Source organism: Sinocyclocheilus grahami, unplaced genomic scaffold (assembly GCF_001515645.1).
Source record: "Sinocyclocheilus grahami isolate Dianchi unplaced genomic scaffold, SAMN03320097.WGS_v1.1 scaffold746.1, whole genome shotgun sequence".
Classification (NCBI taxonomy): Eukaryota; Metazoa; Chordata; class Actinopteri; order Cypriniformes; family Cyprinidae; genus Sinocyclocheilus; species Sinocyclocheilus grahami.
This window is the reverse complement of record NW_015505925.1, coordinates 506805-521279: the sequence shown is the minus strand read 5'-3', so window position 1 is coordinate 521279 and position 14475 is coordinate 506805. Positions and strand designations below refer to the sequence as shown.

General features: G+C 35.6%; 2 protein-coding genes across 2 annotated transcripts in view; both read right to left on the bottom strand.

Moving 5' to 3' along the window:
* Positions 1–5159: 5159 nt before the first annotated feature.
* On the bottom strand, positions 5160–12959 carry nlrc3l (NLR family, CARD domain containing 3-like). Its single transcript, XM_016245128.1, has 7 exons — positions 12806–12959; positions 12605–12693; positions 11512–11622; positions 10860–11000; positions 10469–10772; positions 8142–8388; positions 5160–7024 (listed from the first exon to the last, which is right to left on the bottom strand). The coding sequence occupies exons 2-7, from the start codon at positions 12643–12645 to the stop codon at positions 5445–5447; spliced, it is 2424 nt and encodes an 807-aa protein (XP_016100614.1). The 5' UTR covers positions 12646–12693; positions 12806–12959; the 3' UTR covers positions 5160–5444.
* A 514-nt stretch (positions 12960–13473) lies between these two features.
* Positions 13474–14475, bottom strand: part of LOC107560854 (nuclear mitotic apparatus protein 1) — a 13251-nt gene continuing 12249 nt past the window's right edge. Inside the window, exons 16-18 of the mRNA XM_016245127.1 lie at positions 13838–14047; positions 13655–13690; positions 13474–13574 (exon numbers count right to left, since the gene is read on the bottom strand). Coding sequence (XP_016100613.1) covers positions 13679–13690; positions 13838–14047 — 222 coding nt within the window. The 3' untranslated portion in view covers positions 13474–13574; positions 13655–13678. The remainder of the gene's footprint in view (positions 13575–13654; positions 13691–13837; positions 14048–14475) is intronic.

Sequence of the window (14475 nt, the reverse complement as noted above, 5' to 3'; positions counted from 1 at the left end):
ACATATTTAGGTGTTTGGGTTTGGGTTGGGGGGGGGGGGGGGGGGGTAATTAACTAATTAATGTTTAATTAATTAACATTAAACAAAGATGTAACAAATGTATAGCTCTTTGTTAATGCATTAACTAATGTTAGCTAATGAGACCTTACTGTAAAGTGGTAACTTTTTTTATTTTTGTGCACAATGAATACAGAACAAATGTTTTTTTAACCTTCGAGCAGCCTCCATTTTTACATGTCGTCCCAATATTGACCTCTCCTCCTTCCTCGTCTGGAAATCACAAACTGAACATGAACTGAACATACAGTTCAGGTTTTGCATGCAACAGCCATGTTGCAAATACAATGAGAATTTATTTATATTTATTTTAAAATATATTTGTTTATATATATATTTAGAATAAATATATTTGATATTTATTTAATAAACTTTTTATAATATTTATATAATATAAATTATTTATTTATTTGTTTCTTTCTTTTTGTTTTTTTCATTTTAATTTAATTGTATTTTTATGCCATGTATCAGTACAAGATCTAAACACTTAATAAAATCTTAACAATAATAATTAAATGAACTGTATTCTATAATTTAACAATATTATTTTTTACAAACAAAGAAAAAAGGATAAATAAATAAATTCAATCAGTTTGATATTTGTAAAATTCTAATATTTAAGGAGTTTTTTTTTTTTATTCTACATTTTGTATATACAGTCTGATCATTTCTATCTTCAGAATAAAACCATGTAGAACTGGCTTCACTTTATATAATTTGTTATAAATCTATTGATTCCATTCACCACTTTTTGAAATACATCAATTCAGTATGGGTTTAAATAAAATGAGAATGAATCTAGAAAATTCTACAAGCTTTATTTTGGTGTAACGTTACCTTTTTCTTCAGGTTGATCAGCGCCTGCGAGTCTGAGCTTCTCGAGCTCCTGATTGAGGGACGGAGCTCCACCAGCGGCTCATCAGAGCTGCAACAGTAGCACATTTATTTATACAGCGCATTATACAACAGAGACAAAACACCTTAATCAAGAAAATAAACGTGTTAATGTTGCATAATTCATAAATCATGAAAATGATTCCATTTCAGCTCTAAAGCAGCTCTACAGAAGATGAGTGTCATTATTCGAATCAAATATGAAACCGATGTTTTTTTTGATGAATTAGCAGCTAAAATAATAATGACGACGATGAAGATGAAGATGAGGAGTTACCTGGGTCTCTGTATGAACTCCAGCGGTTTGGGCGCCTGGATGACGTACTCGTTAAACCTGGGTTTGAGATCCTCCAGCTCTTTCTTCTCTCCAGAGACCTTCACGTCCGGTTTCACGGCTTCCAGCAGCGTCTCACTGTTATGAGGACCTTTAGTGCAGCCCTGACAAAAAGAAGCACGTAGAGGTATTTCAGTGATGAGATAAACACGTATCTGTGTTACATGCGTCTGGGTGAGACATGCATGGAAAAATCTGCATTTTATAGCTTTATTTTAACACTAGAATTCTGCGATATCTCCGAGACAAAGATTCTGAAAGAATTTTACTTGGTTCTGATATCTGGTTAGAATATGATTTAACTTTTTTTCAAAAGGAACCGTCCGAGAATGAATGAAGACAAATGCAAAACAGGATAATTGTTCGAAGCAACATGTATTCAGACCAGTAGGACTTGAGTATAAAATGTTTCACTAAACTTGAAAGAGGAGTGAAATCTGAGAAGGATGTCTCTTCCTCGGGGGCTCGGAGCCACTTACGGCAAATACTAAGAACATCTGAGAAGTCTGTCGTCCGTCTCTTACAACACGACCAGCCCTGAAGAAACAAGAGAGAAATAAAGTGTCTTTTAGAGGAAAAAAACAACAATACAAATATTTTCTCAACACTAACACCAGTAAATAGTACAAAATAAAATCAATATGCACTTTATTTGCAACTGTGCAAAGGAATAGTGTGAGATTTTTATTACTGCTATACTGCAATATGGACAATTATGTAAAGAAGGAATATTTTCATACCCATGATATTCAAACACTCGGAGCATCACGGAACACAGCAACTCCTGGATGGTACGTACATGCATCTGCAAAACATGATTACACTTAAAACTCAAAGATCTCTGTAAATATTACATGCAATTTCATTCAATTGCTTATTTTAACATTTCTAATTATCATTATGACTAATAATATTATTATATATACTTTTTTTTATCATTAATTCATATATTTACATTTTTTCTTCAGTGTATTCTTCTTGAATTAGTCACTGAATGAAGAAAACCAATTATTTTATTTAATCTATTTATTACATTTTACTATTATTATTTTACCTATATTTACTTATTTTATATTATATACTTTATATATTATTCTTCTTGAATAAGAGTCGCCAAATCCATGTAACACAATGCTTTGAGGATTTTAATTACTGTATTTTTATTTTTCAGCAAAGTACACTTTACATTAAGCATCTTGATATCAAATACACGTCACAAAAAAAGAGCTCTATTATAATTAAGCAAAGTTGAGAAACACTATAATATAAATAGCAGTGTCTGTACGGCACGCTATCAAAAACACCATCTTAATTCGTATAAAAAAATATAACCTTGAATTGAAATTAATGCTTAATTGATCATTAATTTATACAAATTTAACTATTACATTTCTGGGATTTAAAAAAAAGAAGCAAATTATAATGCAAAGTTATGCGACAATTCCATTTCCATTAACTATCATCTATTATACAGTATATGCTTGCTTATGACTTTCAAATGAAAGTATATTGCAGTGTTTTGTCATGTAAGCATATAATTCACTGTGTTCTATGCAGTTCTGACCAGTTCAGAATAACATACATGCATGTATGAATCCATAAACAATGAACAAAGCAAGATTATTTATATTTATGCATGATGTATTTCTGGCTCCACTGTGCACAAAGCACAGACAGGAAACCAGAGCCATGGAAGCCCATTGAAACCTAACTTTGTCATCATTCAGTGTAATATAAATTATTGTCTGGAGTTCTTTTAAAATAGGTGTGGTCACGTGATACATGCTACTTTTCTCACCATATGACAGGATGGACCAATCACAATCACTTAAAAAAATATATATATAGTTAGGCATATATCCATTACAGACACATGCAACAATTCTTGAAATTAACATATTTAAATGGTTAAGATTTGTATCGTACAAGTGTCTCCAAAAACAGAAAAAGATAGCCGGAGATGTGAACGAGTGTAGACGGAAGATTAGGCTTCTGGACCTCAAAGCGCCTCCTGGAGGAAGAACCGTTTCATGTCGTACAAGAAACAAATGTTGAGCTCGGAACACTCGCCGCGATACACCCGAGGCAGCACATGGCAAAAGACTCGTGCAACATCGGCAAAGATCGGAAAATCCAACGTCTCGGTCAGTTTAGACTGTAGATTTTAGCCTGGGGGCTCCATCCAAGCAACAACAACTGCACGGTGTTATTTTTGCACAGTTATTGTTGTAATAAAATATATGAATAAGTTACATAACATTTATTCAATTGCATTTCGGGATTTTTTTTTTTAATCAAGGGGCAATATTTGGCCCCTGAAATTTATTTTCAGTGGTAATTGTTTTAATTACATTAGTCAATAAGCCTAGAAAAAATTGTGTAAAATCACAAAAAAGAAAAGAATTTAGCATTTTAAAAATGCATGAAAGTTCCAAATCATAGCATGTTTTTAGAAATATATAAACACCTACTTTGCTATAGAATGCATATACATTTTATTTAAGGGTATAAGAAATGCTAGATTTTATTTTTATTTTTTTTATAAATTCTATATGGAAAGAAACATCAGTCCACCGCTACAAGAGACACTTTTATTATAAACGTTTGTTAAGGACACAGTGGTGATGATTGTGCATAAATCGACAATCCTCTGGCTGTGCAACCCACACACCTCTTTAAAAAAAACTAAAACGAAAAAGAAACGGCTAATTAAATACTATTTTACCTCAAATCCATCAACTGTCAGTGCATAAAAGCAGACCAGACTAATTGAACATTTTTCAAAAGTCTGGATGAGTAACTACATGATCTCTTCCTGAAGTGTAAATCTAAAGCAAATGATGAAAGTAAAATCCATCAGTCTCTTGTGATTTCCTAAAACCTGAAAAACAATGACTGCTCATAGAAGCAAAGAAAAATGAATAAAAACATCATATCATGCTGCTCTGTCAGGGTAGTCGTCTAGTTATTCATGTTACTGCTTAATGAATAATGTTTGCAAGATTAGGTACTGGTGATTCTGGAAAGCAGTGATTGTTGTTGGAAAGTGCACATCCAGTTCTTCAGTCCCTTTAAAGCATTGTGTGCACTTTAACAAATATTAGTGCTATAATTGGCTATTCTCAATCTCTAAAGCTGAAGAAAGCCTAAAGCAAACACTTCATCATACTGACTCAAGCAAGCAAACGGATGTTCTCGACTCACGGCACCAAAAATAGTTAAAGGAACAGCTCACCCAATAAATAAGAGTTTACTCACCTGAATTTATCATTTACACACCACTGTCACTCAAATCAGTGGATTTTATCTTAGCAAAAATGAAGGAAAATTAGTTATCCCAAATCAATAAAAGCTGCAGTAACCAAAGATGTTAATGACGTACACTACCAATCAAACGTTTGGCATCATTAGGATTTTTATGTTTCTGAAAAAGTCACTTCTGTTCACCAAGGGTGCATTTATTTGATCAAAAATGCAGTAAAAACAAGTGAAATTAAATATTACAATTTAGTGTTTTCTATTTGAATATATTTTGCAATGTAATTTTTTCCTGTGATCAAAGCTGAATTTTCAGCATTATTACTCCAGTCTTCAGTGTCACATGATCCTTCAGAAATCATTCTAATATGCAGATTTTCTGCGCAATAAACATTTCTCATGCTACACTAAATTGATCAAAACTGACAGTAAAGACATTTATAACGTTAAATAAATTGTTTCAAATAAAACAATTTTAAAATGTTCCATTCAAAGTATCTTGGGGGGGGGGGGGAAAAAAAAAAAAGTACCACCACAAATTCCACAACAACGGACAATAACTAATCAGCAAATCTGCATATTAGAATGATTTCTGAAGGACCACGTGACACTGAAGACTGGATTAATGATGCTGAAAATTCAGCTTTGCATCACAGAAATAAATTGCATTTTAACAATCAAATTGAAAACCGCTATTTCGAATAGAAATAACATTTCACAATATTACTGTTTTTGATCAAATAAATGCAGCCTTGGAAGAGACTTCAAAAACAGTAAAAACTTTTGACCAGTATTGTAAATAATGAGGGTGAACCATTCCTGTGAGACACTGCGTTTAGTTTAGTGTTTCACAGTCCCGCTTAACAGATTGAACACTGTCCTGCTTTGCTTCTTCTCATCTTTACCCTTTGCCTTCCTCCAGCTCCACCAGACACAACTCCAGATTTCTTCTCCTGTCAGGATGGATGTTATCTCTAATTTTTTTGTTGATGTATTTGACCACTTCCTCTGTGCCTTTGGCTTTGGGGTGATAGTGACCGAGCAGGTACCCGCGCAGATTATCCTCAGTTCCTGGAGTCACCAATCCGACCAGGAACCGCAGGAACATGTCCAGATGACCATTCGGAGACGCCAGCGCACGGTCGATGGCAGGACGGTACAGTTCAATCACAGGCCGATCCTTATTTGGACCCTGAAACCAAGACATTTTGCTTGGTTCGATCACATTTTTACCATGTTTCCGAAACGCCACATAGGCATACATGGCGGCCATGTACTCTTGAACGGTAATGTGAACAAACTTAAAGACCCAAGTATGAATGTCTTCGTTCCTTCGTTTGACCTCAGTGGTTAATTCATCGCGACTGCGCAAATCTTCGTAGGTCAGGTTGACAGAGGTCAAATCTTCCACCGTAAACCAGTCCCGACCTTCTTGTATCATCCTATATGACATTTTCCCCATCATGTCAATAAACATCTTATCTTCATCCCTCCACTTTTGATCCTCAACGTTGCAGCCGCGGTACTTCTCGAACGAGCGGTTCATCTGCACGATGATCAGCTGCGAATAAAACGCTGTGATGCCAGGTGGGTGCTTGCCGTACTCGGGATCTCGAAAGCCTCGTTCGAAGATGAACGCCACCATCCAGCTGAAGAGAGGAAGGTGGCAGATGATCTCAAGGGCTTTGGAGCGTTTCATGTGGTTATAAACCTTCCTACCGAGCTCAGGATCGGTGGTCCTCTTGGTAAAATATTCTTCCTTCTTTTCATCCGTGAATCCTCTTAACTCTACATACCTGTCGATTAGCTGCGGAGGAATTCGGTGGGCGGCAGTGACGTGGCTGGTGATCCAAACTCGAGCGTTAGGAAGCAATGTGCCTTTTATTAAGCTGGTGAGAAGAGCATCTAATGGTGCTTTCACCCTGGCGCTTGAGATAACTTCATTGTTTTTAAAGTCCAGGTTGTGTTTGCAAAGTTCTAGAGCGTCAATGATGAAGAGACTCAAGCAATCGGGCTTCTCGATGAATTTAATGTCATCGGCTTCTGCGAAAAAGCTATCGAGCAGCTCTAGGAAGCTCTGATTTCCATCTTTCCCAAGGTGCAGTTCTTTTGCTGGCAAAGGGAAGATGAATTGAAAATCCTGATTGGTTTTTTTCTCCATCCAATCAATGATGACCTTATTCACGGCCACCGTTAGACCGCAGGCGGGAATTCCCGTCATCATGACCGTACGGATGGGTTTCTGTTCGTGAGGAAGGAGCCGAAAAATGTCAGCGGCCCTGATTTGGGTCTCCTGGATCGTATATGGTATCTGGTAGACCTCATTCTCGAGGTTGATGGGCTCCCTGCTGCCTCTGATGACGGTTACGGGCTCGACGTAGATGTCGCTGATGTAGCGCTGCTGACCTGGACGACATCGGCCTTCATAGAGAGAGTAATAGCATCGGTCGTGGGCTATGTTCAGGTCATGCTGTAACACGGCTGGAAAGAAACAAAACTAAAGAAAATCAGGGACTGAATATAAACACAAAAGGAAGTTCTTTTACACATTACAAGGTTTATTTTACACCACATTCTATACTAAATTGAACTTTGCTACATTTAAAAAAAAAAAAAAAAAAAACACTTTTGGAACGCATAATGTGATGTGTTTAGTCATTATTGTGAGTCACAAAGGACTGTTTACACTACCGTTTAAAAGTAAAAAAAATAATAAATGAACTCCTATTTAGCAAGGGTGCATTAAATTGATCAAAGGTGAATGTAAAAGACATTTTCAATGTTACAAGAGATTTCCATTTCAAATAAATGCTCGTTTTGAAATTTCTATTTAAAGAATCTAATGCATTTTTCACAAAACAACATTTTCACAACAATATGAAGCAGGACAACCGTTTTCTATATTGATAATAATCAAAAATGTTTCTTGAGCAGCAAATCAGCATATTAGAATGATTTCTGAAGGATCATGTGACACTGAAGACTGGAGTAATGATGCTGAAAATTCAGCTTTGCATCATCTATAAATTATATTTTATTCCAGCCTAGATGAGCAAAAGAGACTAGAAACCATTTTATTTTTGCTGAAACTGACTAAGCTTTTATAACATAATTCAAACATTTTAAACAGGAGGGGAAAAAAAAAAAAAAAACCCGACTTTAAATCTTCTAAATATTGTCATCAACATTTCTAACCTAACATTTATAGGATAAAAAAAATTTAAATTACAAAAACATTAAATGATATAAAAACACAATTATCCCATTATTGATCATTAATAACCTAATTATTTAATGTGTATCAGAATACACCTCCCAATTTTTTCTTACACATTTTCTTAACCACATGAGTTTATCACAGGCAACATGTAAATTATCTTGGCAACAATGATTTTAATCATGAGACAATTGACATGTTCCTTTTCAAATTGTGCATGAAACTCAATAAGCATTTTAGGGTCAAATATAAGTGATTTAATACATTGTAGTAGGTCAAACATCAAATGTAAATGGAGACCAAGTCTGTCAAGCACCAAAAAAAAAAAAAAAAAAGTTGAAGCCCGATTAATTTTTTTTGTGAAGTGTGAAGCTGCTTTACCTCTTCTACAGGTCTTCCTTAAGTATTCGGCCAGATTGTCCTTTCCGACATTTTGGACGGCTCGTATGGTCAGATGCAGAGCTTCTCCCAGCCCGCAGACCTCGATCATTTTATCAGCCAGATCCAGCGGGTCATTAAGATCCGCAATCCTTGAGTAGTTCTTCCTGAATCTGCAGTGAGTACTCAGAGAGCGCTTAAAATAGGCGATCTCCTCCGGATGGAGCTGGGAAAGACACTCCACCATTTGCTGAATGAGACAGAAAGACAAAAAATCATGAAGGATCCTGTATCAAACACGGGTTTATATAGAAATATCATTTTAGAGAGCAAGGTGGCCAAAGGGTTATGTAAACGGCCTCAACATGAACAAGATCAAAACTTTTGCTGAAAAACCTGTTGTACACAACTACATGCCTTTTGTCATCTGATTGATAGTTTAGACATTTTATTAGAAAGTCTTAAGGTCATTGCACAGAGTCCAAAATTTTCATTCGAAATTTTCGCACGTTAAAAAAATAAATACGACCTCACGTTTACACACTGCCTCCGAAACTTCAGTCCATCATAAAATTCGGATCAGGTTCAATTTTCTGCATTTTCGCATCCGTAGCAAGCAATTTGATAGGAAAGAATGACAAATAAAATATGTTTAAAAAAAAAAATGCATTTCGGACATTTCAGCTTGTCTTTTTGCTGTGAAATCTTAACTGGTTTTTGTGAAGTAAAATGTAAATGAACTTTAATACTGTTAATATTTCAAGTTGAACACTTACCGGACTGATTTGGTCTACTTGATCCATACATAACTTTTTTGTAAAATCATGTTGAATTATGAGTATCAAACACAGGGATTAAAGTTCTCCGTCAGTTCATAAAGACAGTCACTTGCTTCACTCCTGAATGAATCAGCTGTTCGAACGAATCAATTGAATGAATCAATCAGTGACTTGCCGCCACCTGCTGGCAGATTTAGTTTCATTTTTAGCGTATAATCTCAGTTATTTTAATCATATTTCTGTATTCAAAATTTTATATTTAAAACATTTTAAATATAAAAATGTTGTGGTCCAGGGTCACATTTGTTTGTTCATCTCTCAATCATCACCGTCAGGGCTCTACGCTTATTTTTCTTTTTAGGAGCGCTTGTGCTCCAAAATTTGATCAAAAAATAGCCTTATATACATAGCCTTCCCATTATTTGACTCCTTAAAGTGATTTACAGTAGAATTTTGTTTTTACCTCTGTAATGGCATTTTTATATCTTTATTAAAAGTATGTCATCTTTTGTCTAATTTTTTAAAAACTATATTTTATAAGCTTTTTTAAAATTCTAGATAAAACCATAGAATAAGAAGAATAAGTTACTAATCAAATGAAATCAGTATTAAAATGAATTTGTACAGAGGTAGAACAGAAAAAGACAAGTGGCTTGTAGGTGTATTTTCAGACATTTAATGAGGATCAGAGGTGGCATGAGTGCAATTAAATTAATAAATTCATGTTAAGATTAATGTTTTAAAAAATGTTGAATATAGAAATATTAAATGATTTAAAGAACTGAAAAGATGCTTTAAAAATTAAACTAAATCCGCCAGCAGGTGGCGACAATCACTGATTTTATCACTGAATCATTCATTCAATTGATTCATTCGAACAAGTGACAGTATTTATGAATGGGTAATCAAGAATCACTGACTTACTAGATTCATTCATAAACAAAACACCGCTGTGTTTGAATGGAGATGCGCAGCGGCTGAGCTGTGACTGTTTCAAACTATTTTCGACGACGAAATAGAGCAAAATCAGACAATAGTGTTATAGTCAGACAATGTAAGCCACTTAATATAAACTTCTTGTCTATTGAACTGTTGTATTAAATCAGTATCAAATTTACAAAATCATTAAAAGCTGTCACTCATCTTAGTTCATTGCGATCTCACATTTATGATCAACGAAGCTATCTACACTGCACAATGAATCTTTTATTTACACCGTCTACACTTTGCTTATGAAAGGATTCATGAGATATGTCTGTGATACATTACTCAACGCTGCAAAAACACGTAGAAACCTTTGAAGCTCACCTAAGCGATCACAATCTCAAGTATGATGATGATCGGGTCAGTCGCACTGGTGCTCCTAAATACTTTTTCATAGTCGCACGCAGTAGTTTTCAGTCGCAAATATAAGCTCCAAATTCTCACTATCATACTACATGAGCCATTAAAGATTTATACATTTCAAAAGGATTTTTCGGACTATTTCATGTTAGGCTTTAAGTTTCCTCCTCTAAGACTCTCAACAGGAACACAAAAACATCTACTGACCCTTAGCACATGGCGCAGGGTGAGGGAGCTGTGCATTTGTTGAAACTGTAGGCCGACGCCTTCCGCAGGAGGAGGAGGAGGAGGATCTTTCGGTTCTTCGAAACCTATAACAATTTCATCAAAATCATCCTCCTCTTTCGTCGCCTCTGCCTGCTCCATCGCAACGCTTTCATTCTGCTGCTCCTGCGTGTCTCTCTCATTCATCTCCGTGTCTCTGACGTTCGGCTCTTCATCCATTGCTGCTTCTGTCCTGATGTCGCTCTGAAGCTCAGATGGCTCCACGATCGAGGGCTCTCTGTTAATGCTGAATGACAGGAAATGTGAAAATTATCCTCATAACTTCATCAGAAACATTAAGATACATGTGTGCGCGTGTTGTGGATGTAGTTACCTGTGTCGGGCATGAGATTCTGCAATGTGCATGAAGTGCTGCGGTTTCAGGACCAGTCCATCGTTGTATACGCTGGACTGGTTTGTGTTCGTACGTTCAGTAATCGCGGTCTCTGGCGAATCCGAGCGGTGAAGCCTGACCCTGAAAATACACATGCGTGATGTAAACACAAAAATGAACCAAGACTGGAATGATGCAAAAATTTCAGCTGTGCATCACAGGAATAAATAACACTTTAAATTATATTCAGAAAAAAAGTTTTTAAAACTCACATTTTTGAAATTTAAAACATTTTACAACATTGCTTTAACTAGATTTTCGATTAAATAAATGCAGGCTCGGTGAGCATAAAATACTTTTCAACAACAAAACAAAGAAATTGCATTAAAATGAATTCTCACATCACTTATTTACCTCAAAATAATAAATGAATCAATTTAAATGGGGAAAAAAAATTAAGGAAGGGACATAATTTGAGTTCTTGGGTACCAAGTTTAAAAACAAGTGAGATCCACACTTAAAGTAATTTGTAGTTTTGTCATGATTGACAATTTGTCAAGCATGTCATATCCAATCTGTTCTAATCTGATTTATCATTATTATTATGACACTTCAATTCTTTTTTTGTGTGTGTAGTTGTATATTACCATACCTTGTTGCTGGTAGTTTGAGCAGATGTTCTTCAAATTCATCATCCTCTTCACCTTCATGATCATCACTATGCATGGAGCCATAACTGCTGGGCGGCCGGTCCATCATGATCCTTAAAATAACGTTAACAGCGACATTAAAACAGAAACAAAGTAACAGCAGCGGAAACAAGCATGTGTCTACTCCGAAGACCTTTCAACAAATGGAAACTCGTCCAAGCAGTGCCTGCACAAAACTCAAAAACAGACATTTTGCATTGCTAACAAACACCTGTAATTCTGAAGCCAAAATTCAAAGAGCACAACTCAAAACGCTCCACTGGATGAAGCGTTGCTGGAATCTAATATGCTTAAAAATCTAAGTAAGATCTTCATATTCATACCATGAGTGTTCATGCAAGCCTGGACCAACCTGAGCAGGTCATCAAATGTCTAAACCAGCAAACACTCTGCTCTTTTAAATGCATATTGTATTTCAATCCGAAAAACCAAATGATTTCGTTGACAATGTTTTTTTTTTTTTTTTTTGATAAAGTGGCTTGATATTTGATCTGTCAGATTATGTGTCTTCCTCGCAATAATCCCAATCCTTATGATCTTCTAACGTCAACTGAGAAAGCATCTCATATTTCCAGTTCCCCAAAACAGAGGAACATATACGTTTGCTGGTTTTAAATGGAGTGATACAAACAAAATTTGCACCAAAACGATTCTAGAACGTGAGAACGATGTTTAATTATATACTTCAGGAATACAGAAACAAATAAAAGGTATATTAACTAGTCGACTACTCAAAACATCTGTCCTGACAGATGCAAACCTGAACTATTACACCACGGTTACACGAGTATTTATTAATATACCGTCACTTAGTAACGTTACCGCTACAGTTACTATTTACAGCGTGTGTATTCTTTCTAGTTGTTTTGCATTTAATTATTTGGATTTTAGGACATTCTTGGTTTCTTTGATTTGCTCTGCACAGCCGGTCTGGCTGGAGTTAGCCTCAAATAACCAAACTAACCTGGTTTAGCAGAACTAAGGAAAGCAGGCCGGTTAAACAAGAAAAAACCGTCAAAACCTCAAGACACTTACCGATCCACTTCTGAATCACTATCGTCCCCAAAATTACTCATGATGGTGGTTAGAAACGCCTTACAAACCAATTACAGCACAGCTTCTACCTAAGAAACAGAAAAAAATATAAAAAGTTACACACTTTTATCGCATAACAAGGAAATTCGTGGCCTGAAAAAAAAATATTTGAGCCATCAATATCTTAAGCGACAAACTTACCCAAAACATTTAGGAAGCGCTCTAGCATTAAACTGGCTTTATTTAAAGTCGGTTCGATGAATGTGGTTTTTAAAAACAAAACAAAAATAAGCCTAAACCGTCCACAGAAATGTCGTCCGTTGAAGCCACGGCCTGACTGACTGCTCTTCCGCGTTTCCGGTCACGTCATTTTTACTTTCGGTTTCTGCAACAAATGGGAAAAGACGGCGCAATGTTGCAACGCATTATATTTCTCCAATGGTTTTTTTTTTTTACTATTTGCAAATAAAAAAAAATTATACATTTCTGGTTTATTTATCGCAATAAAGCCTTCCATAAATGTAAATTTTGCAGCATGAGAGGGATCAACCTTACTGTGGAAAAAAAAAATAGTTTGCCATGCATATGCATGCATGAAAATGCACGCTAAAAGTAATAAATATATAAAAATAAATACAAAGAAAAAAAAAAATCTAAAACTAAATGTATAAATGAAAAAGTAAATAAAAATATAATAAAATGGGAAAACTGAATGCACTTGTAAAACATTATCTGCATAGAAACTAAACCTCTGCTTTTTAAATTTTTATTAATGATGGTCAACAGTAAATACGAAACATTCAAACACACTACTACGAAGTACATTACAAAAATCTTTTATTTTTAATACATTATTCCAAAACACACCTTCCATCAATTTACAAAGTGAACAGAAAAAAAACTACCAAATTATAGATAAAAATAAATCCAGGTTGTGTCCACAAATGATCCTGGACGAGAAAGAAATCAACTGTGGAGAAAGACATGAGTTTCAAAAAAATTCATGAAACGCAATTAAAGTGTATTGCCACATAACAAGCAGATACATACAGTCAGGAAAGATGATCAGTCCGTCTACTGCTCTCCCTAAACACACACAAAACACTAATTTAACCTAGAAATTGTGCACCATGCATTAGTCTAATACTACTCAAACTCCCAGCTCAAGTGAAGTTTGGTTCATGATTACAGCAATTTGTTAGCAACACCAGGAGAGGGTCATGCCGTTCATACCTTTTTTGGAGACTTGCTGCAAGGACATTTTCTCAGTGACAGCGGCGATCTGCTGTTAGCGGCGCTCATCGCAGGCTGCAGGGCACGACTGCCCACTGTGGGAGACTTACAGGCTTCCTTACGGTGCTTTAGGCCTCGCTGCAGCAAACTACCTCTTTGGCGTTTTGGTGTGTTAACAATGGTGAACATAACAGACTGCCTTCGCTTAGGCTACAGATGAAAAGAGTAGGGCAGAAAAATTGTGCATGCATGTACAGTGGGGAAAAAAAGTATTTAGTCAGCCACCAATTGTGCAAGTTCTCCCACTTAAAAAGATGAGAGAGGCCTGTAATTTTCATCATAGGTATACCTCAACTATGAGAGACAAAATGAGAGAAAAAAAAAAAAAATCCAGAAAATCACACTGTAGGATTTTTAAAGAATTTATTGGCAAATCATGGTGGAAAATAAGTATTTGGTCAATAACAAAATTTCATCTCAATACTTTGTTATATACCCTTTGTTGGCAATGACGGAGGTCAAACATTTTTTGTAAGTCTTCACAAGGTTTTCACACACTGTTGCTGGTATTTTGGCCCATTCCTCCATGCAGATCTCCTCTAGAGCAGTAATGTTTTGGGACTGTCGCTGGGCAACAC

Excerpts from the sequence above, each read along its gene's own strand:
- nlrc3l (XM_016245128.1), bottom strand. The coding sequence starts at position 12,645 with ATGAGTAATTTTGGGGACGATAGTGATTCAGAAGTGGATCG. Across the intron at positions 11,623-12,604 it reads AGTGATTCAGAAGTGGATCG|GATCATGATGGACCGGCCGC; the intron begins GTAAGTGTCTTG and ends CGTTATTTTAAG. Across the intron at positions 10,773-10,859 it reads GAATCTCATGCCCGACACAG|CATTAACAGAGAGCCCTCGA; the intron begins GTAACTACATCC and ends CCTGTCATTCAG.